A 23687-nucleotide genomic window follows, 5' to 3' on the forward strand; every position below is an offset into this window, starting at 1 on the left:
AAAAATCAAGTTTATTCGGAAATGCTGAACATTTCTCCACAGAAAAGTTCTTCATTCACGTTCTTCTGCACGTCCTTGCTAATTCATTTTGACAATGACTGGGTCTGCTGCTCTCACGCATTTAAAAGATAAAAAAAAGCTCTATGGTTAATTAAAACGCAACTCAGAAAACAGCTTTGCAGAAAACGTGAATTCGGGGGCTGGGGGGGGGGGGGGGGGGGGGTGATGCCTGCAGCATGTGTGTGTTGTTCCTCAACGTCCTGAGGAAAATTCAAACCCCTTCAGCACATATTCAGATCCGAGTTCAGATTTATGGACGCTTGGTCCTGCGTGTGCGCCAGTTTGAGGCGCGGCGTCTCGAGGTGGAGACTCTTGGCTCAGTTGGTGTAAGGAGAGACACCTCCCAGCTTATCCCGTTAATTTCCAACTGCCCTCCTCCTCCTCCTCGTCCTCCCTCCACACACACGCGGCTTGTTGCCCCCCCCCCCGTCCCTCCTTTCTCGGTGCGCTCCTCTTCTGTAAAGTGCGCACACTTTGCTGCGCCGCTCTCGGTGATCAGGAGGCGCCGCGGGAGCAGAGGGAGAAGGAAGAATAAAAAAAGAAAAAAAAAAAAGCTGGGACCCACATGGTGAGCATCTCCGTCCGGATTCTCGGGCCCTTTTTCACTTGAAAATGTGATGGATTTGAAATGTTTGTCAGCGTCTCTCTCTGCTGGAGCGACTCGGCGGAAACGGAGCGCATGTGCGGCGAGTCTTTAGGAAAATGAAGGGAAATGAGACGCGGACTGTTCTTCCGTATGTTGCCCTTAAGTTTGTGTTCGGTTACGATAATCTGGATAAATGATTTAGCTTAGAAAATGCGTTGCCTTATTTTCCACAAAGTTGCTTGATTTATTATTATAATTGTTATACAAGCAATAATAGTAATTGTTAATATTATTAGATCTTATTTTTAATTTCGCCCATTCTAATGTATATATAAGAAAGCAAGATACATAATTAGGCTAAATGCATGCAAGTAATCATCTTAACTAATTTGACTTACAGCTCTTTACTTGTTTTCTTTAAAATATATATTTTTTAAAACCTTTTCGATTTATTACATTTTAATTTATATATATATATATAATTATTCATTACTGCAAGATGAAAATAAAATAAAAATAATTACATTTAATAACCCTGGTTAGCGCCAGTCTCTTCGGTTAATTGCCCCAAATTCGTCCAACAAATTCTGGAAAAAAAAAAAAAAAAAACCAACAAAACAAAGCAAAAACAAAACACGTGATTTCAGCTGTTTGACCAACCTGACCCAACCCCACTCTACAAATATTATCCTTTCTCTCTGCTATAAAGCTAATTGGCTGCAGCCAATTTCTGCTCAACAAGCCGCAATTAGCCGCAGTTTTCCCGGGGCTTCACTCTCAGCTCCTGCCAAAGTAATCCTGACTAAATATGATGAACAGCTTCTAACGAGCCGCGCTCGGACCCGGGTTTGAGCGCGGCGCGCTCTCTCCAAGTGGCTGCAGGCTGTTTTCTCATTAGCATCCGCCCTCGTTTCCACGAGAAACTCAAACTTTACAACGTTTGCACTGCGCTGGAATGTAAATGCGCACAACAAAACCATCCACCCAGTTTTGTTTTTCTTTTCCTTCTTTCTCTCCTCTACATGAAACATATTTCTGTTCATAAATTGACAACTGATTGGCTGTATTTTTTTTGTTTTGTTTTGTTTTATTTTTTTCATTTTTCAAATTCTCAACAACAGCCTCACAAACCCTGCAGGCGTCTCTGATTTTAATTACCCGCCTGCCAATTTCAGCGACGCAAAATTACAACCGCCGAGCCTTTTATTTATTGTTTAATTATTCGCCCACAAGTTGTCTTTGGCTCCGCTGCGACGTGGAAATCAGAATGATTTCATCTCCATCTGTTTCTCAGTCTCATCATGTGGAGCTGGAGGCCCGTGGAGCCTCCCTGCCAACTTGTGTGCGGCTGTAAAGAAGAACAGAGGAGGCGAAGGGGGGGGAGATTTGCAGGGAAAGTTGTCTTTAAATATCAACATGTGTTTTTTTAGTCAAAAAAAAAACGTAAAGAAAGCAAAGCTCCAGCAGTCAGTGGTATGATGGCCAAGTAGTGCACGCATGTGAAGTTGGACGAGGGCCCCAAGTTGCACCAAGTGGTGGTTTGAGTGTTTTTAGGCCACCAGCAGATACAATCTGCTCTAAAATTAGGTTACTACACCTAAAACCTGGAATCTGCTCCGTGTGGAAGTCGGAATGCGCTTTGGGAATACGCGGACAAGCGAGCTCGGCCGTCGCCTCCTCGCCCCAGAGGTCCAGTGTTGGATTTCTGACCCCGGCTGAGAACAATTGCGAAATTAACAAAAGGTGTCAGTGTGGGAACATGGGCCAACAGGTGCAGCTTCAAACGCAACACAAGAGACGGAGAGCCTAAAAGAGCTGATCATATTTATCCGTGAAAGGCTCCCCAGTCTTGGGAGTGGAGCTGAGATGTAAAAAAAGCCAAACAAACAAAAAAAAAAAACACTTTTGGAAATCTTCTGCCTCGTTGAACCGAGCTCATTTAGATCATTTAGTCCGTAGAAAACCAAAACGTGGACGGAGAGCAGCTTGAGTTGGCTTCGGTGTGAACAGAGAGCGCTGCTGCTGCTGCTGCTGCTGCTCCTGCTGTCCATGACGAGGAATGTTAAAATGTGTTAGACCGGCCAAATCCAGCTCATCTGCTGAGCAGAACATGAGTCACGCACGGCAGACCCGCTCCCAAGTGTGGACAGGTCTTCATCGGTTTAGCAGGTAAAAAAAACACAGAATGCCACACACCAGCTTGGCCCGGTGTAGAGAGAACATCTGACACCAGGAGGATGAGAGTAAAACTGGAGTTACAGGGCGACGGAAATATTTCCTCAACCTTCAAGTTAAGATCTGCCTGTTCTGTCTAAGCTTAATTTATTTTATAAGGATTGTCTCTGATAGTCCAACGCATACTTACAGAAATGATCCTGGACAGATTAGATCACGGCCTTCTGACCCTAAACACACAGGCAGAGCGAGCACGAAGGCTTTCATCGAAGCATATTAAAGGGTTAGAACAGCTCAGTCAAAGTCCAGACCTGCTGCCAAATGAGAATCTGTAGCAAGGCTTGAAAACTTGAGTGGAGGCTATTGTTTCCCACTAGAGCTGTGGTAGGATTCCTTAAAATGGCAAAGATTTCAGTCTCTAAATGTCCAAAACTGATAGAGACACCAAAAGACCTGTAGGTATAAATACAATGACAGGAGTTTGATTCAAAACATTAAAAAACAAAATCAATCAGAACAGTGCATCATTTTCCTGACACTTTGGAATTAGTTTGGGGTTATAATATGAGAAAATGTAAAAAAAAAAAAAAAAAATCCAAGGTTTATTAATACTTTTGCAAGGTGCCGAATACAATTATTAATGAATTAACAGCGTTCATTTATCTGCATTGCTGCGCCGCCTCTGTATCTGCTTTGATTTAAATTTCTTTTGTTAATCCCACAATAATTTTTAAAAATAATAGCAAATTTGAAAAAGTTTTGACCAAAAAAGCAGAAAAGAACATATCAAATTATCAAAATTTTTATATTTTTTTAATCAATACTTGCTTCACACATTTCTGCTTTATGAGCAGCAAAAAGAACATTTAGTAAACAACGAGGACTCCAGATCCTCGCATCTGTTGGGCTGTGCCGTAAACATGCCCCCAGGTTGTCAGCAAGTATTTTTCCGGCCCCTCGCTGGCCAAGCATAGCTGCCTCCACAGATCACCCGCCGGAGACGCGGTTGATCTCATCACGCCACTATTTGACTGTTTGAGCTTTCTGCAAGATGTATTACTGCCGGCCGGGACACTTCAAAACTCTCCGTTTCATGTGCTGTGTGATAAAAGTGTCCGTGTTTGTTGTTTCAGGAAGATGTTTTAGTGTTTTATATCCTATTTTGGACTGATGAGATTTTGCCTAAATGGCGTTTCAGTAGTGAATGCTGTATGTTTTTGTCTTAAAAACAGTCCAACATCAGGTGGATTATGCTAGATGACGTAGTTCTGGGAGAGGAGAAAATCTGGATTAAGCCCTTGTTGTGGTTGTTTAAAATGACAAAGACAAACTGGACTCTTGTCATGTATCTTCACTCTCGCTGAAATTTCCTCATCCAGATTGAATCCTTCAGTAACCATTTCCCTACATTCACTCTATGAATGAATTCTTCCTCCTTTCTTTTGTTTTTTATTTTTATGCGTCCGTGGTACCAACACCACACGATACCAGAGAACTAATTAATCAACCAGCAACTTATAAGTCCAGCTTCTTATCAGAGCGTTCATGTTCCCCTGGGGCATGTCTCGACACGCCAGGAATGGCTAGCTGAGGCATCCTGGACCTCAGGAATGTGGCTCTTTGGACCCGGGGTCACAGTCAGACCTCTCATCGCTGCATGTTTTCTGCACAATCCACAGCACAAAACTTCACTCCTCTCCCAGATTTAGCTGGCCGCCGCCTTCGGGAGGTGAGGGGCGCAGGAGTTTGGAGGGCACAGACCCCTCGGAGCTGTGTGGTCTCCCAGGAAAGCCTCGGATTTCGGTCGTTTGCTAATTGAGCGGGATGACGAGGGCAGAGAGGCTCTCTGGCCCCCACCTCCCTCCCCGTTCTCTCCTACAGGTTTGGTTTATGCTGCCCTGCTGACTTTGCTGTCAGTGTCAAATGCTTGTTAGGACGCCATCAATCTCACAGCAGTTAAGAATGTTCCCAGAACAGAACGAAGGGGGCAGGTGACAGGAGAGAGACGGGAAAGCAAATGGCAAAGAGTCTGGCAAGAAAATACACAAAGCAGGAGGATATATTATGTTAAATAGTGAGTTTGGAAAGTATTTACGCTATATTTTACATTTTTTTTATTATTATTATTATTATTAGAATTTTCTGAGGTTTACCAGTAGAAAATAACACATTATTATAAAGTAAGAGGAAAACAACACATAGTTTAATAAAAAAAAAAAGACAATCGGCACTTTGACACTGATATGTTCTGGGATTTTGACTCATACGTTTTGCAGACATTTCTCTCCCCGCAATTGAAATATTTTTCTTCTCCCTGCTAAATTCCCACAGCACGATGTAGCCACTACCATGCATCTCCTTGGAGACGATGTGTTCAGGATGATGAACAGTGTTGGTTTTTGTTAGTTCAGATTTTTTTACATTTTGGTCTCAGCTGACTTGACCTTTTTCTTCCATAAAAGAGAAGGAGTGAGGTGTCTTTCCTACAACCTGTGGAAAACTACAAATGGGAATTTTATTTTTTATTTTTTGAAACTGTTATTGCTCTTGCCACTCTTGATCCCTTTGAAAAATTTGTTATATTTTTAATATCAGTTAGCTTTTTTTTTTTTTACCTGTGTAAATAAAGGCTAAATAAAATAATTCATTTTGTGATAATTGACATTTAGGTGAGGACAAATTCTCCCACAGGTGTTAGGGATCCTTGTGGCTCCTCCAGATTTACAAAGGGACGATAGACCGAACAGATCTTTGTGAGATGTTCAAAGATTGTTTGCTTTATAGTCTTTTCCGCTTTAAACGTCTCCACAACTTTCTCTCTGACCTTGGTGTTGACAGAACAGCCGGACTTATTCCGAGATTAGATCACATGCAGGTTGACTCTGCTGGTGACTAAGAAGGCAACTGATTGAACTGGGTTTTATTTATGAGTATCAGAGTGAAAGGGGTTGATGGAAAAAATGGGACAATTTATACAAAAAAAAGTAATACATTGATTTTGTGACTGTAGGTTCACCAAATGTGGAAAAGTAAATACCTTCGAGTGAAGCAGACAGTTTGTTTGTTTTGTCCGTTTTGGCTCTGCCATCAAATCTTGACAGAAGAGTAATTTACGGTTATCACCAGTTGTAAGCAGTAGGAAGAGATTTGTTCACACTCTGGACAGACACAAGTCCGTGTTTGTTTTCCACCACGGAAGTAGCAAAAGCAGGGCTCAAGTCAAACGCGCCTTTCAGTCCATAAATCACTTCCAACCAACCCAAGAACAAATCTCCAGCTCCTCTTCCTCCCTCCCTTCTTCAGCTTTTCTCATGTGCTCTGCTCTGCACCGTGACAGCGCCCGCTGCTCGCGCTCGGGCCTCTCCGAGCCTGCAGAGCCAACCAAGGGTAAAACGGTTTGAAAAGAGAGCAATAAATGTGATGGATGTGGGCCAGCGCAGGGTTTAGCTCCAGCTGTCGGGCATGTTTTTTGTCATTACAGACATACCTCACGGGTGTGTGCTCCCTTCAACCCGTTCCCGGTGCTCCCTTTGACTTTGAGGGAGTTTTAAGACGGATGCGTTCCTAAAGGTTGTCAAGATTACGAGTTTGAAGCGGTGGCGACACCACTGTGATGATTGAGGTCACGTTTTTATGTGATGAGTTCTTCACTGGGATCTGCAGAAAGCACGTAAGGTGCAAGTGGTGGTGGCATGTGTTTTCAATGAGGACACATGTGGTCGTCTATCTTAGATTTCGTTCTCATGCTTCAAATGCCAACGTATATCAATCAGATTGTCTCTCTTTTCTTCCACAATGCTCATGAATTTCCTTTAAAAATGTTCTCTTTCTTCTCCCTCAGGCTCGATGACATGATGGTCCGACCCTCTTCCCTTCCCCCCTCCATCTCTCTCATTCCTGTTCTCCTCCGACTCCTCCTCCTCCCTCCGTCTCTCATCTCCTCTTCCTTCTCCAACGCCCCACTGAGCTGGACCTCGCCTCACGAGCCCTGCTACCACCCAGATGGCCGTCCGCGACACTGCCTGTCGGAGTTTATCAATGCCGCTTACGGGGTCCAAGTCAACGTCACCCACTCCCGACACGGGCCCGATAACAACCCCAACATCACCACCCTAACGGACCTGCACAACCCAAACAACCTGACCTGCTGGAGGGCTCGCGCAGGAGGCGACTCCGGCGACTGGGTCTTCACCTTACCGCTGGGCCGCCGCTTTGAGATCACCTATATCAGCTTGCAGTTCTGCAGCCAAGGGCAGCCGTCTGACCCCATATCCATCTCCATCCTTAAATCCATGGACCACGGGCGTACCTGGCGGCCGATGCAGCACTACTCCAGCAACTGTCTGGAGGACTTCAAACAACCCTCATTGACCATCGCCCAAACGAGACACCAAGAGACAGAGCCGCTCTGTTCGGACCCCCGGCCCCTGCAGAGGCAGCGGGGCAGCACAGTCCTTGCCTTCTCCACTCTGGATGGTCGCCCGTCTTCTCCTGATTTTGATTACAGCCCCACCCTCCAGGACTGGGTCACGGCCACGGACATCCGGGTTGTCTTCCACAGAACTTCCAACAACGTAAAGGCTACAGATAAAATGGAAGAAATCCAGTGGCGTGACGGCCTCCCTGACTCCAAACGAACTGGGATTCTGAAGTGGAAATTGGATACAAAGAGCGACACTGGAGATCAGGTGGACAAATTAAGAGACAATGCACTGGCTTTTTTTGACAAGGACAAAAGAAAAAACTCAGAGATTAGTAGGAGGAATAAGGAGGAACGGATAGACAAGCAGCGTCAGAAGGACCATCGCAAAGGTTCTGGTCATGGCCAAGATGGACACAATGTGACCAGCAAGGAAGGAGAAGACACTTTTGGCACCACCGACTTACTCGCTTCGCCAAAAAAAGGTGGCAAAGCCAGAAAGCGAAATCGCAACAAGGAAAACAACTTTTGGGTCCCTTGCTCAAACGGAGACTGCACTTGGACGGTCGAAGGGCGGAGCAGGAAGAATGGTGGCCGGGAACTGAGGAAGAGGAGGAACAACAACCCCAACACAAAACAAAACTTACGGACTTCCCAGCCCTCTGGCTTGATCCTCCCTGTCCGAGCTCCTCTGGCCATTTCCGACCTGCAAGTCGGAGGGAGGTGCAAATGCAACGGACACGCTTCCAGGTGTCGCCGTGACGACGCAGGTCAGGCAGTGTGTGTGTGCGAGCATCACACGGCGGGCCCAGACTGTGACATATGTGAGGACTTCTATGTTGATAGACCGTGGCATCGCGCTACACCCACTCACCCAAACCCCTGCGTTGGTGAGTCTTGCTAAATGAAGGCATGCATTAAAATACAGCATGCATTAATGGAACCAGATGGAAACGTTGACCACACAGAAACTCTGTTCTTGTTCTTTGATTATTTCAGGATTGTTTTTTTCTAACATCTGTTTTCCAGACTGGTGGTGAAGAAAACATTTAGAAAACCTTCCATTTAGATCTTTTTTTGTTGTTGCTGTTGTTGGATTCACATGAAAAATCACTTGAGCCCATTTAAAACATTACAAAATACACATTTTAAAAAATATTTTAAGTGAGAAATTCTATTCAAACACAAAAGTTTTCCTTTATTTTTTTTTCTTTGTTTAACGATTGCAGTCAGTACCTCTACCATAACTGTTTTTTCTTCAAACATGAAAAGAAAAGTAATTTTCCAGACTATTGTCACTATTTATGAATACAGCTGAGACCAGATGTTTACATACACTGCATCAAAAGACATAATCTTTTTCTCTCTCTCTGCTTGACATTAAATCAGACTAAATGCTTCCTGTTTTAAGTTAGTTAGAATTACAAAAAATATTCTTAGTATTTGATAGAACTACATTTTAGTCTGTATGACTCACTCCAAAGTTTTTGGGTCCCTTTCCAGATGTCTTCCACAAATAATTTGCAGGAATCTTGTCTCGTTCTTGCTGACAGAACTACCACGAGTGAGTCAGCTGCAAGGTCGTCTTGCTCAAACACACCTTTTCAATTCGGCCTAGAAATTATCTATGGGACTGAAATCAGAACTTAGAGATGACCACTCAAAAACATCGACCTTGTTGTTCTTAAGTCACTTTGTTGTACTTTAGGAAGACACATTTACTCTCAGGATTAGCACATAATGGTCTGAAATGCACCAACCTAAGTCTCCTTAGGCTTGTAACTTTCCCCATTTTTCCCTTCAAATGTAACAAGGATCATTTTAATCAGACTCTACCATTTTACTTTCTCACACCACATTACATGTATTAAAAATGAAGGTTTTTGTCCCTGATCATATTGATAAACTGTTATCTGTCCCCTTATGTTGTTTTGGGGTTGTTGGCTTCTTCCTATCTGAGTGGCCGTTCAGCTGGTATCAGAACTGGCCTCCTTTCACTGCAGCTAATGAAACTCGCTTGTCAGGTCCAGTCAGCATCTTCACAGGGTTTCTGCTCGGAGGTTGATAAACACATTTCACACCAAAACATGTGAATCTGTGGGACACAAGGCATATCTTCTTCCTGAACAGTAAGCAGCTTTATGAAGTTGTTTAAAGGCGTGAGTTTCACTCATTATACCCTCTTACAATTTTTCAATGATGTCCTCAGAAATGCTTAGAGGAATTTCTACAAAGACTTTTGTTTAGAAACTGTCATTTTTGACCATTCCTCTTTGCAGAGGGTTAAGCTAAGCTCAAGCTCAATCAAATTGGTTAGAGTGTCTGTGAAGATCAAATTCTTGGTTCCGACTCTGTTGAGTTTAAATCTGGACTTTGAGTAGGCCACTCTAAAACATGAATACAGTTTAAACCATTTCATTCCAGCTCTGCCGGATATGTTTAGAGTTTTTTTTTTCCTTCTGGAAGATTAACCTCTGCCTGTTCTCAAGTCTTTTTCAGATTGTTTTTCCCACAGTTGTCACTATGGTGTGTGCACGGCTCAGGTTCATTGTTAAAGGTTCACACCTATTACTCATTTGAGTTTGTTAATCATGTAAAATTTTAGAAAAATAAATTGAAGATTTTAGTTGCACACTTATGCAAAGGAACAACACATTTTGTCTAGCAAATCACTACTGCTGTGACACACAAAATAAGAAAATATAAATTTGTAAATAAGAGTCAACTGCAGTTGTAGTCCTCTTGGGGGCCCCCTGGTGGTGTGGGGGTATTAGCTAACCACTTACAGCAGTTGGCCACCATGTTCGGCTTTGTGCAGCTATCACGCTATGGAGCATTTGTTAAAGCATGTTTTGATTGTTTCTTTATATAGTGTCAAAATTGCTCCTTATATTGGTGATTTAAACAACAACAACAACATTGATTCTTTTTCGCTTTTGTCCAGCCTGTGAGTGTAATGGCCACTCACACAAATGCCGCTTCAGCATGGAGGTGTTCCAGCAGTCGGGCAGGAAGAGCGGAGGCGTGTGCCTGAAGTGTCGCCACCACACGGCCGGGCGCCACTGCCAGTACTGCCAGAACGGCTACACCCGCGACTCCAGCAAGCCGCTCGACCACCGCAAGGCCTGCCAACGTCAGTCACTAGACAGGTTTCTGTGATTGCTCTCTGTGTGAAAGGGGGCAGCGGGGCAAAAGAGGGCAAAAATGCTAGGAAGTTGTTTCTGACGTAAACGAGACCAACGTAAGTCATTTCAGAACTTCATCCATATTTGATTTGACCTATAGCAACTGAAGCTCAATTTAAATGAATGTTTTAAGGTGGAAAATAAAAAATATATAAAACAACGTGGTTTTGCATTAGCGGACAGGCTTAACCAAATACTACAGATTTTGATCAAACTTGTCGAACTTTTTTGGATTGGAGGAATTTACAGTTAAGCCCAAAATTATGTATACACTTGGGAAATTTAGGTTTAAAGTAACTTTTTAATTTCACATGCATGTTTCTTCAGATCCATCTGACTTAGCCAGAAACCCTCAAATCTGAATTAAAATGATCAGACGGTGATAAAAGTTAAGGTGTTGACAAGGAGGCCTTCAAAACTCAGAGATAAATCATCAACATACAGGTGTCACGTCACAATTTGTAATAAAAAAATGCTTTGAACTTTAAATGATCTCTCTGTTGAGAGAGATGTTTCTCGTATCCTCTTACAAGCATAAATGAAAAGAGTTTGAAATCAGAAAAAAATTTCTGCAGCTTCTTAAATGTTGCTTTGCTTCTCTTTGCTGCCTCCCTGACAAACTTTCTTCATGTCTTTACATTACTTTTGCAGAAACATCTGGTTAAATGTTCATAAGCAATGTGCTTCCCTGTGAATGATTTAGAACCCTTTTCCTGACTGATACCTTTTAGACAATAAGATCCATCCTGCTGCTTTGGAATCCCTCTGGATCATGGCATTTGTTGAGAGATTTGGCAACAATCATGCTGCCAAAGAGCTGAGCTAAAAGATTTTCAGGATTTATGTCGCTTGAATTGATTTGCTATGAACTCGGTGTTCCACATAACAAAAACCTGGCAACTTAACAGGAATGTGGAGACTTGTTGTTTCCACTCAATGCTCTCTGAACTGTTGCACTGCGTCGCTGCTACATGGTCAGCTTTGTGTTAGCAATGTAGACACAAAAAGCTTCCTGCTGGGCCAACGCCTGTATCCTCCTGGTTGCCACTGGTTGGCAAATGCCACGACTGCTGACCTTTGACCGGTCACAACTGACTGTGACACCTTGGTGCCCTCACATGGAGCCTTGACCAGCAGCCTAATATATCCAACGTTAATAGTTCCTCCAGTCTTGACAAGAAAGGGTTAAATAAGCTCATATTTCACCACTTTTTGTTCAGACCAGCAAATTCAAGTTATATCTCGGCATTGCCTAATTGAAGCTTTAAATCACTGCCATTCTGGAGCAAGTGGGGACATTATTCTTTATTTTCTCCAGTCAGGCTGTTAGGAACCATTATAAGTTTCTGTGTAAACAACACTCGAGCGTGCTGAAGTGCAGCTTCCTCTTTCCATCTGTGCTCTCTCATTTAGTCCCGTGATTGAAATGTTAAATAAAAAAAAGAAAAAAAAAACGCTTTGCTATGTAAACTGGGCAGTAATAACAGTGCTGCTTCACAACCCTTCCTAAAGGAAATGGATGAGTTAGGGCACAACATTTGTCTTCATTTAGACGAAGGTTGTTCATCCTCTCAAAAAAGCGCCGGAGCGGTACGGATCCTGTGTCAGGATTTGTTATTTTCTTGTTACCCTTCAAGGAGGAATTTGTCTTTGTTAGCCGTCGAGACGGCTACAAAATAGATTCGCCGGTCTCCCAGGGACGTGCTTTGTCTCACTCAAGGACGCACGTTTAGGACAGATGCCTGCTGTCATTTGGGATTAAACTACTGACTAGTTGTCCACTTTGGGACGGGTTCTGTCTGTCTTTGCCTTTCTAAAAACCTTTATGAATTGCTTTTACCTTGTCACACCACAGAGATATGCTGGGAGATGCTTTTTAATTTTTTGGCTAATTGTTCTGGCTTAAGAATTAAAAATTTTTTTTAACTTGTTTTTCCTGCTTCTATTAGTGCAAATAAGAGACCAAGCAAATGCTGTTTCAAGCCCAGTTAGAGATTCTCATATTGATTATTACAGCCATAATGTGCTTTGATACAGTTTTGATACAGTTTTTTAACCCATAAATTTAAGAAGAACTAAAAAACTGAATAAGAACCGACTGAATTTAATTGTAATATTTAATCACTTACTATGCAAAATGTTAAAAATTTTTGCTGTCCTGCTTGTTGTAATATAACAGAAGAACATTATGACTCAAATATAACACTTACATCTGGGTTTAGTGTGTTTTTCAAGTCAAATATACGCTTTTCAATGACAAACTTAACGTTGCTAATTGAGGTAAAAATGTACAGCTTGATGTTAATTGCGTAAGAAATTAAGCTAATTTTAGGAGCACACCTTCACTGATGAATTCCTTTAAAAAAAAAAAGACTTTTTGCTTCCCAGCATTACGGACATTGCCGTTTATAACAAAACTACTGCTATTTTAACCGCAAAAGAGAATACGAACACGTACACATTCTCCCCTCGAAAACAAACTAAACATTGAATAAATGACGAAGCATGAAGTTTTTTCTGTTTTTAATTCCTTAAATCAAGACTTTTGGTATTTTGTTATTTCCTAATCCAGCATGCCAGTGCCATCCTCTGGGAGCTGTGGGCCGCTGGTGCAACCAAACGTCGGGTCAGTGTCTGTGTCGAGAAGGAGTGACCGGCCTCAGGTGTAACCGCTGCGCTCCGGGATACAAGCAGGGCAAGTCCCCGCTGCGACCCTGCATACGTAAGTCTGAATGAAAGAAAGATTTGGTCAAACAAGAAAGTAGTCATGCAAATACAAACGTTTGCTAAGATGTAACTGTGTCAAGAATTTCTATAAAATTCACAATATTCTCTGGGATTTCTGGTGAATTCATATCCTCGTGGATGTAGATGTTGCTCTTGACTTGTTATCATGTTCAGTCACATTTTAAAATATAAATTTTTACATTTCCTAATTCTGTCATGGAAACAAGATTTGAAAAAAAGATTTTCAAACAACTAATCATCTCAATTTTTTAACGTTTAGATTCATCATCAGTTTATCCTCTTTTTCCTGTTGTGCACTAAGTTATTGCCCATTTTTATAAATCGCTATAAATTCAGGAGTGTTGTGTTTATTTCATGTATTAAAAGTAAAAACAAAAAAAAGTGTGTTTTTTCCCCCCCTAATCAGTTGTTTATTCTTTGCCAAGTCAAATTACGAACTGTTTTTACTAAACTGGCTCTGTCTTGTTTTTAATCGCTGGCTATTTATTTAACAGAGAGACATCTTTCATTTTCCCTTTGCTTTTTCCCCCTAAATGGTTTAAGCAGTTATATAAAGCTTATTAAGTATTTTTATTAAATATCAGGAAGAGTGGTTATTTTTCAGGTAATCATTCCTCAAATTGTGCAATAATTCATGCATTATGACATTGTCTACTACTATTGTTAATTAACTCATTTGAAAATATTTTAATAAACTCTTGTCTAATTCCAGTAGCCTACTTTGGCCAATTTTATAGAAGAAAACCTAATGGTTTCATTCTTCATCAAAGCTAATGACCTTTTTTCAAATTTAACACACCCTCTGTGGTTTTTAATAGTTTCATGTCTATTTGATGTACAAACAGCTTTAATTTTTTTTCCATTAGCCTAATTTGCTTATGGTTTACTGTCTTAAAACCCAATTTAATCTCTCAATCCTTCAACCAAATGAGAGGCTGATAAAGGAGAGCAACTTGCATCCAAGTTCACTTAGCTCAGTCTTTCGCAGCGTCTCCTTCTCGTTATCCCCGGAGACCGTTTCCACGGCAGCATTAAACTTGAGCCGAGCAATACAAGGAAACCTCATCTCACGCTGATCTTTGATCAAACAGATCACTGCTACTCCCCTCTCTGCCTGCGCAGCAGCAAAAATCAGCCTGCAGTGATAATCCACACGCACAGTCCCAGCTAATCACCCGAGTGCCAACAACTACACAGGCAGCGCTGCTCTGTGGGCCCCAATCAGGTGACGCTGGGAGCCCGAAGCAGGGACCTCGACACCTGTTTCACGGCTCAAACGCCCCCATGGCACCCCCAGACTCATAACTCTCTCAGTGAAAGCAGTGAGTGAAAGAAAACCTTGTTTGTTTTTACTGCCAGGCTATATATAGCATCCCTCCGTCCCCACTGCCACCTCCAACACCTTAACTCATCTCCAAGAAGCGAAGCTTCAAGCTAGCTGCTGCCAGACATTTTTATTTGCTTGGTATTTATGCAATTTTATCCTACAAAAGCAACATAATTACATTTAGCAGCCTGCTAGCTGGCACAGTTAGACTTGTTAAATAATAAATAATATAGCTCTGGAAAAAATTAAGAGCCCACTGCAGTGAACCCCATTGAAAACCTTCTGGTTTTTCCCACCAAATATTAATTTCTGAACTCTTCCTGAGTTAAAACATTAGTATTGTTGTTTCTAAATGAATATCAACTTGTCTTCTTTGCATTATGTGAGGCCTGAAAGCTCTGCATGTTTCCCTTATTTTGACCATTTTTCATTTTCAGCAAATAAATACTAAATTTTTGCTTTGAATTTTGAAGACATGAATATATATATGTATATGTGTATATATATATATATATATATATATATATATATATATATATATATATATATATATATATATATATATATATATATATATATATTTAGTAAACCATTTAGTAAACTATTGCTAAAAAGTTTGATTTGTGAGACTTCAGCTAACTTTAAGATTAACTAACTTTTAAAAAAATGACAATAGTAACAGAGCCGTTGGGTGTCACCTTGTCAAAGACACGACACACAGAAAGTAATTTATTTGTGAAGCCGTCATACATGGACTATTTTACAAGAAGTCTGGGTAATGTGTAAGAACGCCACAAGTTATTAATTTTCACTCCTGAATTTGACACACACACACACACACACACACACACACACACACACACACACACACACACACACACACGCACACACACACACACACACTAAAAGAGCAGCTAACTTTACTAGTCTCTGTTTAATGTTTCGGATAAAGCTGAACAAGGAGTGAAAGCCTTACCTTATTGAATTACTGAAAGTAAAATGCACATCTGTGTATGTCTGAGCAAGTCTTACAGGGTGCGCTTCCAGGCCATAAAAGGACCACACACCCCTTTTGACATTTGCTTATCTTTTGCGAAGGCATGCCTGTGCACCACGAGGCATTCGAGCTCAACACCTATAAAACATGGTTGCAGCAGAACTGACAGCTCTTGTAGGTGAAGTTTGTCTGCATCTGACAACTGATGGTGTGTTTATGCTCACAGGCATTCAGGAGGTCGCTCCAACCCCTGTGTACCAACCTCAGTACAGCATCGGTGAGTAACTTACCAAAAAAATTTTTATCTATTCATATAAACACATGATTTTTTTTTGTAGATCTTTTTAAAGTACTGCAAAATCTGTTCACTATGGCATATATTATGACTTTTATGGATGTTATGGATATGCTTGTCTTGAACCTCATCCAATTTGAAAATAGTAAGTCTCTTGATAAAAATAAAATTCAAATTCCTGCCTTGTTGCTTTAATTTTTACAGTTTTATACATACATTTTAACCACAGCTAATTTCCTTTCCTTTCCTGTTGTTTTTTCTTCAGACTTTTCCTACCTTTTCACCCATTTACAGTTGCTGTACCTTCTCACAATATCCTGTAACTCCTGGAGTTTAAGGGCCTCCTTATGTCTAATCTGGTTCACTTGTCAGAGCTAAAATTAGTCAGAGCTAAAGACAAAATTCAAATTCAAATATCTAGAGTGTTTTCAGAAAAGTCCAGAGAAATGTCGGTCAAAGCCAGTTTAAGAAGAACGGCTGACTTAAACGCCAATTACAAATAAGTATTTGTGCACATTTTTTACTAAATAACTCATTGCACACAAAAGACAGCCTTAAATAAAATGTCTCATATTAACTATTCAACTTTCCCAGGTTAAATACTTACATTTCCAGTTGTATTTTTCCTTATATTTTATTTTATAAGGCAGACAAAAGTTATATTTCTGTCTCTATAAACACATAACAGTGTTTTCTTTGTAGCCCTTATTTACACTTTCGTACTTTGAAACAAAATCAGACAAAATCATAGCAAGCAGGTCAAACTTACTTTGATAAAGCGTGATGAACACATCTGTAGTTTTATTATATAGATTAGCTTAAAAGAGAAACAAAGATTCTTGCATGCAATGACATAGTAACATTCATTACAGAATAAGATGAAATAAGAGATACATGAGCCTTCAGTGGGTCACCGCTACATGAATTTTAGCACAAAGGTTTTAGTCTCGCGTGTCGACAGATATCAGATTTGTTCTGAGGCGCGCCGCCGTCTTTATTGCCTAGCTGATCGGCCCTTGAAACGCTTTCGGCTGCTTTACGCCGTACTGAAGTAGGGAACCAGTCCCTCCTACTGGCAGCTCGAAGAAATCCCCACCTGCTGCTGCCGAGATCAGATCCAGTGATGACACGTGGAAGGAGTCGCACTGCAATTACGCTAAAAGACGTGTGTTGATGTGTGCGCTGAGAAACGATGACGGCCTCTCACCTCGCTGCGTTTTTCTCTGTCTTCCTTTTTCCTGCAGCGGAGGAGTGTGTGTCCTACTGCCAGCCCTCTGAGGTCAAAGTCAGGATGAACCTGGAGACGTATTGTCTCAAGGACTATGGTGGGTTTCAAGTTATATTTATTTATTTACAAAAAAATTAGTAAAGAGCCTAGATTCTAAAATTTTTATGTATTTTATCATAAATTTGAGGTATGATTTATTACGTTACACAATAATTAGGTCTTATTAGTTAAACATTGCAAAACTGCGAGGTAAAAAAGTAAATTTGTATATGTTTTTCTTGTTTTTAATCCCAGGGCCATCACTTGTTTTAGCACAGAACTCAGGAAACTTAGACAAATTCACAACCCAAAAATATTAGAAATAATTGAACAATTGTAGTGGGAAATGCATTTACCTTTTTACCGATTTCTTCTTTTTTTTTTACTTTTTTGTCTCATTTTAATGTTTCAGCCCACAGAATTAATTTTAATATATTTTTAAAAAATGTGTTTGAAGTCGCTTAGTAAGAGAAGAAACTGTCCAAATTAACCTGGCCTTTAGTGAAAATTTTTTTACCTATAACCATGACATGGTTGCACGACGGTACCAACAATTGCTCTGTCGAATCATAAATTAACAGTTTTTAAACACATTTTAATTCAGGTTCTCTATTCAGACGCAGGCCTGAATAGTAGAGTTGTGAAATCACTTAAACAGAACAACAACTCATCCAGGACGTAACAAAGGAACCCAGAAAGACATCACCAAGTGAATCTTTTTTAAAAATTTACATCCTACTACGGCTGCTGTAACAGTAGGACAACATAACACCAAAGGTCAGATAATGATGGTTGTAGTTTGATGAAACGGGACGGCTTTGCCGCTTCTGGACTTGGACAACTTCTTTTGTAGGATGGAACCTTGAGTTCTGCTTTCTGCAAGGAAATACAGAAAAAAAAAATCCGACCATCACTTAAAAAGTCTTGCATCCGACATGCAGCAGAGCCATCGTCCAAAGCTCACCAGGAAGTTCTCTGAACGGCTCCTAAAACATAAACATAATGAAAGAAATGGGGTGGTCTAGTCAAAGCTGGGAATTAAATCCAATTGAGATTCTGGATGTTAAACAGGGCACCTATCTGTGTTGCTAAATTAAAATAGCCCTCTGTAAACCAGTGTAAAAAGATCACATATGCCTGACACTCGCTGCTGTATTTACTCAGATTATCTTAGCGTAATCCCTTGAGAATGTAAAAGATGACATTAAAGTGTTTATCTCTTTGTCAGTGCTGAAGGTGCAGGTGAGAGGGATGGAGCGTTCAGGACCGTGGTGGCAGTTCTCCATCGCTGTACAAACCGTCTTCCGGACAGGCTCTAACTCCCGTGTCCGGAGGGGCTCCCAGTCCCTCTGGGTTCCCGACCGCGACCTCAGCTGCGGCTGCCCCGCCCTCCACGTGGGCCGGACATTCCTCCTCATCGGCGCAGAGGAAGGGGAGCGGAGTTGGGCTCCGGAAGAGAGTCGCCTGGTGGCGGATCGCTCCACACTGGCCCTCCAGTGGCGGGAACACTGGAGCCCCAAGCTCAGGGGCTTCCGGGGGCAGGACAAGAGGGGCCGCTGCCCCCAGAAATCCCCAAGCGCCCACCGCCCCCGTAGCAGGGAGCACGCAAAGACACATTCTGCATACATCCCCCCTCACCTGCTGACTGAGAAGGATGCCAGCCCTCATTTTGACAAAACTGTGAACTTGGATGAGGCTCAGAGCAGCACAGAGCGACACATCGCCCCCACAGAGACAGGACCCTCTTCTTCCACCATCGCTCTGGTGTGTTCGACACAAAATCCTGAGTAAAATAAAAAAAATTACAAGTACAAACAAAAAATATTCACAGACAGGTGTTCTTGTCATGTTGAAGGTTTTAGTAGAGAGTTTGGACTAGTTTGTCCATTTTCAGGAAAAATCCATCTTCACGCGTGAAAAACATCTGAATTAGCTTTTAGCTGCTGCTGCGTACATTTACAGGAGAAAGCGTCGTGCTCTTATCCTGCAGAAAATTAATTTGAAAATTTAATTGATGACAAAAGTATCCTCACCAGCAAGAATGGTGCTGTAAAAATATTTGATTTTTTTTAACCCATTAAGAAAATAAACACTGAAAAGTTATGCTGTATATTTTCTTGTATTTTCACTGTTTGTAATCAGAATGTTTTATTTATTTCCATTAGAGAAAAACTTAGGAGAATTTTTTTCATGGGGGATCACAGTGTTTCTTTTCGGAAGACTTTACTCAAACAGGCTGAAAAATAATCTGGGTAGAACTGTTTGCAATATGACATAATGCTTTTTATATTGTAAAAAAAAAAAAAAATCTTAAAATTTTGTTTGAATGAATAAAAAATAGTTAAATAATAAAACATCTGCTATGAACTAAAAAATTGTCCATGATTTGATCTTGTTTAGAACAAAAATCACTCATGCCTGCAGTCACAGCTGCAGCAGAGCAAACAGACTTCATCCTCGGTTTGTTTCCTTACTCAACAGACGAACACATTCACCAAACTAACTCCCGCTTTCTACACTAATCCTCCCACAGATCCGAAAAACATCCGTCTGACTTGTCGATATGACTTCTGCTCCCATTTGGCACACATGGCGTCATGGCTCTTGGGAGCCGGTGGTGGGGGGCATCAGGACAGATGGACGGGCTCCGATTTGTCGAGCAGCGGCCATGTTTTGGCAGCAGCGGTGGCCGGGCTGCCATGTTGACGCTTGTGATTGAAAATAAAGAAAGAAAAATAGACTTGCTGATTGAAGACCCTGGAGCAGAGCATACAATACGCCCCGGGGGATTTTTATTTTTATTTTTTTTGTGTGCTTGGAGACCCACATGTCCCTAAACTCAGCTGGCAGCTCGTCTTTCAATTAGATGTAAATAGTTTTTTAACATTTTTGCTTCAGTCATTTTTTTATCTCCTCTTAGGTTTTCCTTCCCAAGCAAAGTTTTTTTTTTTAAAGTAGTAATCCGATAATGTTTGATGTGTTATTAGGAAATGTTATCGCAAAGAAAAATTAGCTAGGCCTGGATTGATGTGTAATGTTCATATTAAAATTATTCATACGGTTCAAGAGTTTTATAGTCAATTATTTAGAAACCAAAGTAGCAAAAGAAAAAAAAATCCAGCATTTTTTTTAATTAACAGAAACAATAAGCACGCCCACACAATATAAACTCATTTCTTCTCTAAACTCTTATTTAATTAAACCATCTATACTTTGTTTATAATGTCACAAACACCTATAGGGGAAAACCTGAGTACGATTAACAATCCAACTGAATAGCACCAATCATTTGTTTTTTCTGATTCCAAAATAAAGCAAACACACACATTGATACATTTCAAAAATCCTGCTCAAATTAAACAATGCCCAAATTAATCTGATCTGAATTTTAATAAAGTTTTGGGTATAAATTTGCATTTTCAGAAACACCACATTCTTTACTTTAAAAAATGAGAAATGTAGAAAGTGAACAGATTACATAAAATGCATTTAAAACTTTTATGTTTTTCATTATTACATAAAAACAAACGCGTTTTTATTTAAATAAAATCTTATTTAAAAAAAAATAAGATTTTTAAAAAATCTTTAAGGGTTCAAATATCACATGTTCCTCAATCATATATAGTCATATTTATTGAATTAAATATAAAGCTAATTTATTTCAGTAACCCAGTTCACTAAGTGAGACATGTATGTTAGTTTCATGTATTCATGTCTTTATTTCTGTTCATTTTTATGTTTTTCTGCTCGCAGGTGATAAAAACACATTTAAGTTTATAACATTACAAACAAGTTTAATGCAGAAATGTGAAATGTGGGCTTAATAAAAAAGTATGTTGAATATCTGCTTAAAGTTTGATATTTTTAAAAGCTGCTTTTAATTTGACAGACAAATCTCATCAGACGCATATTCTGATTTATTGAATAATTCTCATTCAACGTCACAGAGGGAAAAAAAGGATCGGAGTGGTGCATCCCAACCATTAGATCTTTGATGGATGTCTCCTGTCTAATTACTCTCAATAAGTTCAATTCAATTAAAAACTACCTATTTTATCTTACAGGGAAATTAAATGTCGTGTCTCATCATCCATGTATGTGGATGGTAGCAGTCAGTCTTGCTACAAATCTCAAGAGGCCTCTGACTGAAGACGGGTTGTATAACAGTTTCATGGCTGTCATGTTATGCTAACAGCTCAATATCCAGACAGTAAAAACAATATTTCACACTAACATGTCCAAGATGACACATCTGTGATTAGCAAGTACTGCTAATCCACTTCATTTGCTTTTGCCGCTCCTTAGAGTTCAACCATTGCTGCAAAAGCCTTTGAAAGAATAGAGAGGAGTGCCGTCATTCGTGATATAGCAACGTTATCTAACTGTTGACTAAATGTGTTAATAATTCCCAAGAGAATTACTGTGACGCAGTCAGCCTTAAAAAAAACAAAAACAAACAAAACCACTAATGTTCTGCAGGGACAATTTTTAGATTTTTCTACTTCTGCTTTTGGTTTCCTTCTGGTAAAGTTTCAGCTTTGGTTCCCACTCAGTGTTTTCAGGACAGCTTTTAACAGCAGGCAGCTGCTGAAAGTGATGCTATAGAGTGACTGCAAAACACCCGGCTGACATCCGGCGATGCCGGCAGCTGAACGGACCAAAACAGACCCAAATGAGGGGATTTCGTTTTATCGGATGAAGGCAGCCTCCAGGAGACGGATAAAACTCTCCTTCATCAGTTGCAGTTTTACGGCTTGAGGCTGAAAAAGGGAACTTTAAGCATAAACCAGTGTTATCTGCAGTAAATGACAGTTTTGCTATTTAAAATGCATTTTCTAAAAGCAACAAGTAAAGAGAGGCCTCTTAAGAAAATGATACCAAACGAACTGAACCCTGAGATGCACCAACAGCGGCTGTGAGAGTTAAGTTTAGCCTGCAGCCCACAGCTTGTGTGTGTCAAAGGGGAAAGAAAAGTGTGTGTGTATTTTTGTGTGCGTCAGTACACGTAGAATCGTGGTAAAGTATCTGCGTTTGTTTGTAATACCTTGAGGGGACCATTTTCCTGACACATATCACGTTGTGGGGTCCAAAGCCTGGCTCCCACAAGGAGAAACGCTGTTTTTGGGTCAGGGGTTAGATTTAGGACTAAGGTGTGAATTGAGTTTTGGTGAGGGCGAGGGCTAGGTATGTCATGGGTAGGGTTAGGGTTAGGGTAAGGTTTAGGCTGTAAAAATGAAAGGAAGTCAATGGAAAGTCCCCACAAAGATAGCCACGCAAACATGTGTGCTTCTCTGTGTTGGGGTGTGCGTGTGTGTGTGTGTGTGTGTGTGTGAGAATGAGTTTGAAGCACCTGCTGTGTTGCTGCAGGAAGCACCTGTCAGCGGTCGTCTCTTCAACGCCGGCGCTGTCGACATGAGGGTTTGATCCCAAAAACTTCCCAAACACACACTTACACATACACTAACAGACAACTTAAGCTGGCGGCTCATTCTGCTGCAGGCAACCACTTTGCTGCGGTTCTGTTCCTGCTAAACCAGCAACACGTTTTTCTGTTGTTTGAAGCACCGGGGGCTGGGGGGGGGGATGAGAAACGGCCTGCTGTTTGGATAGTGCGTTCATAAAAAGGGGACCCGTCTCTGGAGCTGGTGGCAGCAGAGTGTGAGTGTGTGGTATTATGTTTACAGCTTGAACAGGGCGAGTTTTATGAGAGGGGAGTTCTGCTGCGTTGAACCCAGAGCCAAAGTTCAACTAGGCTTCTTACAGACTCGCATGCGTCCGTGTTGCTCCTTTTCCCACAGCCAAACATTGTGCAGTTGATCCGGACAGCGATTCTTCACACGCCCCAGATTCCTGTCTCTTACACCCGAGAGCCGAGATGGTTTATACGTTTCACAGCCAGAGTTTTCAGAACACACACACAAACACACACGTGGAGGCTTCTGTTAACCTGAGAGGCTGAGGGTCAATCCCTGTGATCTGCAGCCTGCATGCTTTCCATACACACACGCCGCCGACACGGCAACCTGACTCCCGGCCAGATTAGGGCTAATCAAGCGTAGCATGGCTGCAGGCAGCAACACAAAGACACACGCGGTAACAACATGGAGCATTACAGGCATGAGCACACCGGCATTCTTTTAACATATCATAAAATCTAGACTTAAACGATGAGAAATCTGGGATTTCTACACATTTTAGGTGTTGAAATTCTTTCCACTTCCTTTTTAAAGGCCTTTTTGCACATTTTAGCACACAATAAAAACACAATGTTGGGTTTTCAGCTAGTTGATTGGTAAAGGTTTTGTAGCTCTATCTTAAAATCTATGACACTTAAATTTATCACATATGGACTGAATTATTCAACACTTTAAAAATGTTGATAAATCTATTCCGCTCCAAACTTAATGCTTTGTTCAATTCCCTAAACCAGACGTAGTTTTACAATAACACCCTGAAAAAAATCTAAAACTCTGATCTAAGAAGCTCCTGATGCCAACAAAGGGAAACCAAATGGTTATTTTATTTTATTTTTTTAAAGTGTTTGTCTTCGGGGGATAATCTTGTAGTTGGTTTCAATATTCACAATTTTCTGTGATGCTCCTGTAAAAGAATACATAAAAAATATAA

General features: G+C 40.9%; 1 protein-coding gene across 2 annotated transcripts; it reads left to right on the forward strand.

The window, feature by feature from the left end:
* Positions 1 to 501: 501 nt before the first annotated feature.
* Positions 502 to 20505, forward strand: LOC102223393 (netrin-1-like). 2 transcript variants are annotated; one of them, XM_023346641.1, is made up of 7 exons: positions 502 to 628; positions 6663 to 8131; positions 10186 to 10374; positions 12999 to 13148; positions 15725 to 15775; positions 17038 to 17118; positions 18289 to 20505. In XM_023346641.1, exons 2-7 carry the CDS (start codon positions 6673 to 6675, stop codon positions 18849 to 18851), a joined length of 2493 nt encoding a protein of 830 aa, XP_023202409.1. In that variant the 5' UTR covers positions 502 to 628; positions 6663 to 6672; the 3' UTR covers positions 18852 to 20505. The 2 variants fall into 2 exon arrangements, with proteins under 2 accessions (XP_023202409.1, XP_023202408.1); XM_023346640.1 differs by lacking the exon at positions 502 to 628 and adding an exon at positions 6385 to 6491.
* The last annotated feature ends 3182 nt before the right edge of the window (positions 20506 to 23687 follow it).

The sequence above is a fragment of the Xiphophorus maculatus genome, chromosome 14, assembly GCF_002775205.1.
Source record: "Xiphophorus maculatus strain JP 163 A chromosome 14, X_maculatus-5.0-male, whole genome shotgun sequence".
NCBI lineage: Eukaryota > Metazoa > Chordata > Actinopteri > Cyprinodontiformes > Poeciliidae > Xiphophorus > Xiphophorus maculatus.

Coding starts and splice junctions, on each gene's coding strand:
- LOC102223393 (XM_023346640.1), top strand. CDS start 6,460: ATGAGTTCTTCACTGGGATCTGCAGAAAGCAC. Junction 6,492..6,662: donor CTGGGATCTGCAGAAAGCAC/GTAAGGTGCAAG, acceptor CTTCTCCCTCAG/GCTCGATGACATGATGGTCC. Junction 10,375..12,998: donor CCACCGCAAGGCCTGCCAAC/GTCAGTCACTAG, acceptor TTCCTAATCCAG/CATGCCAGTGCCATCCTCTG.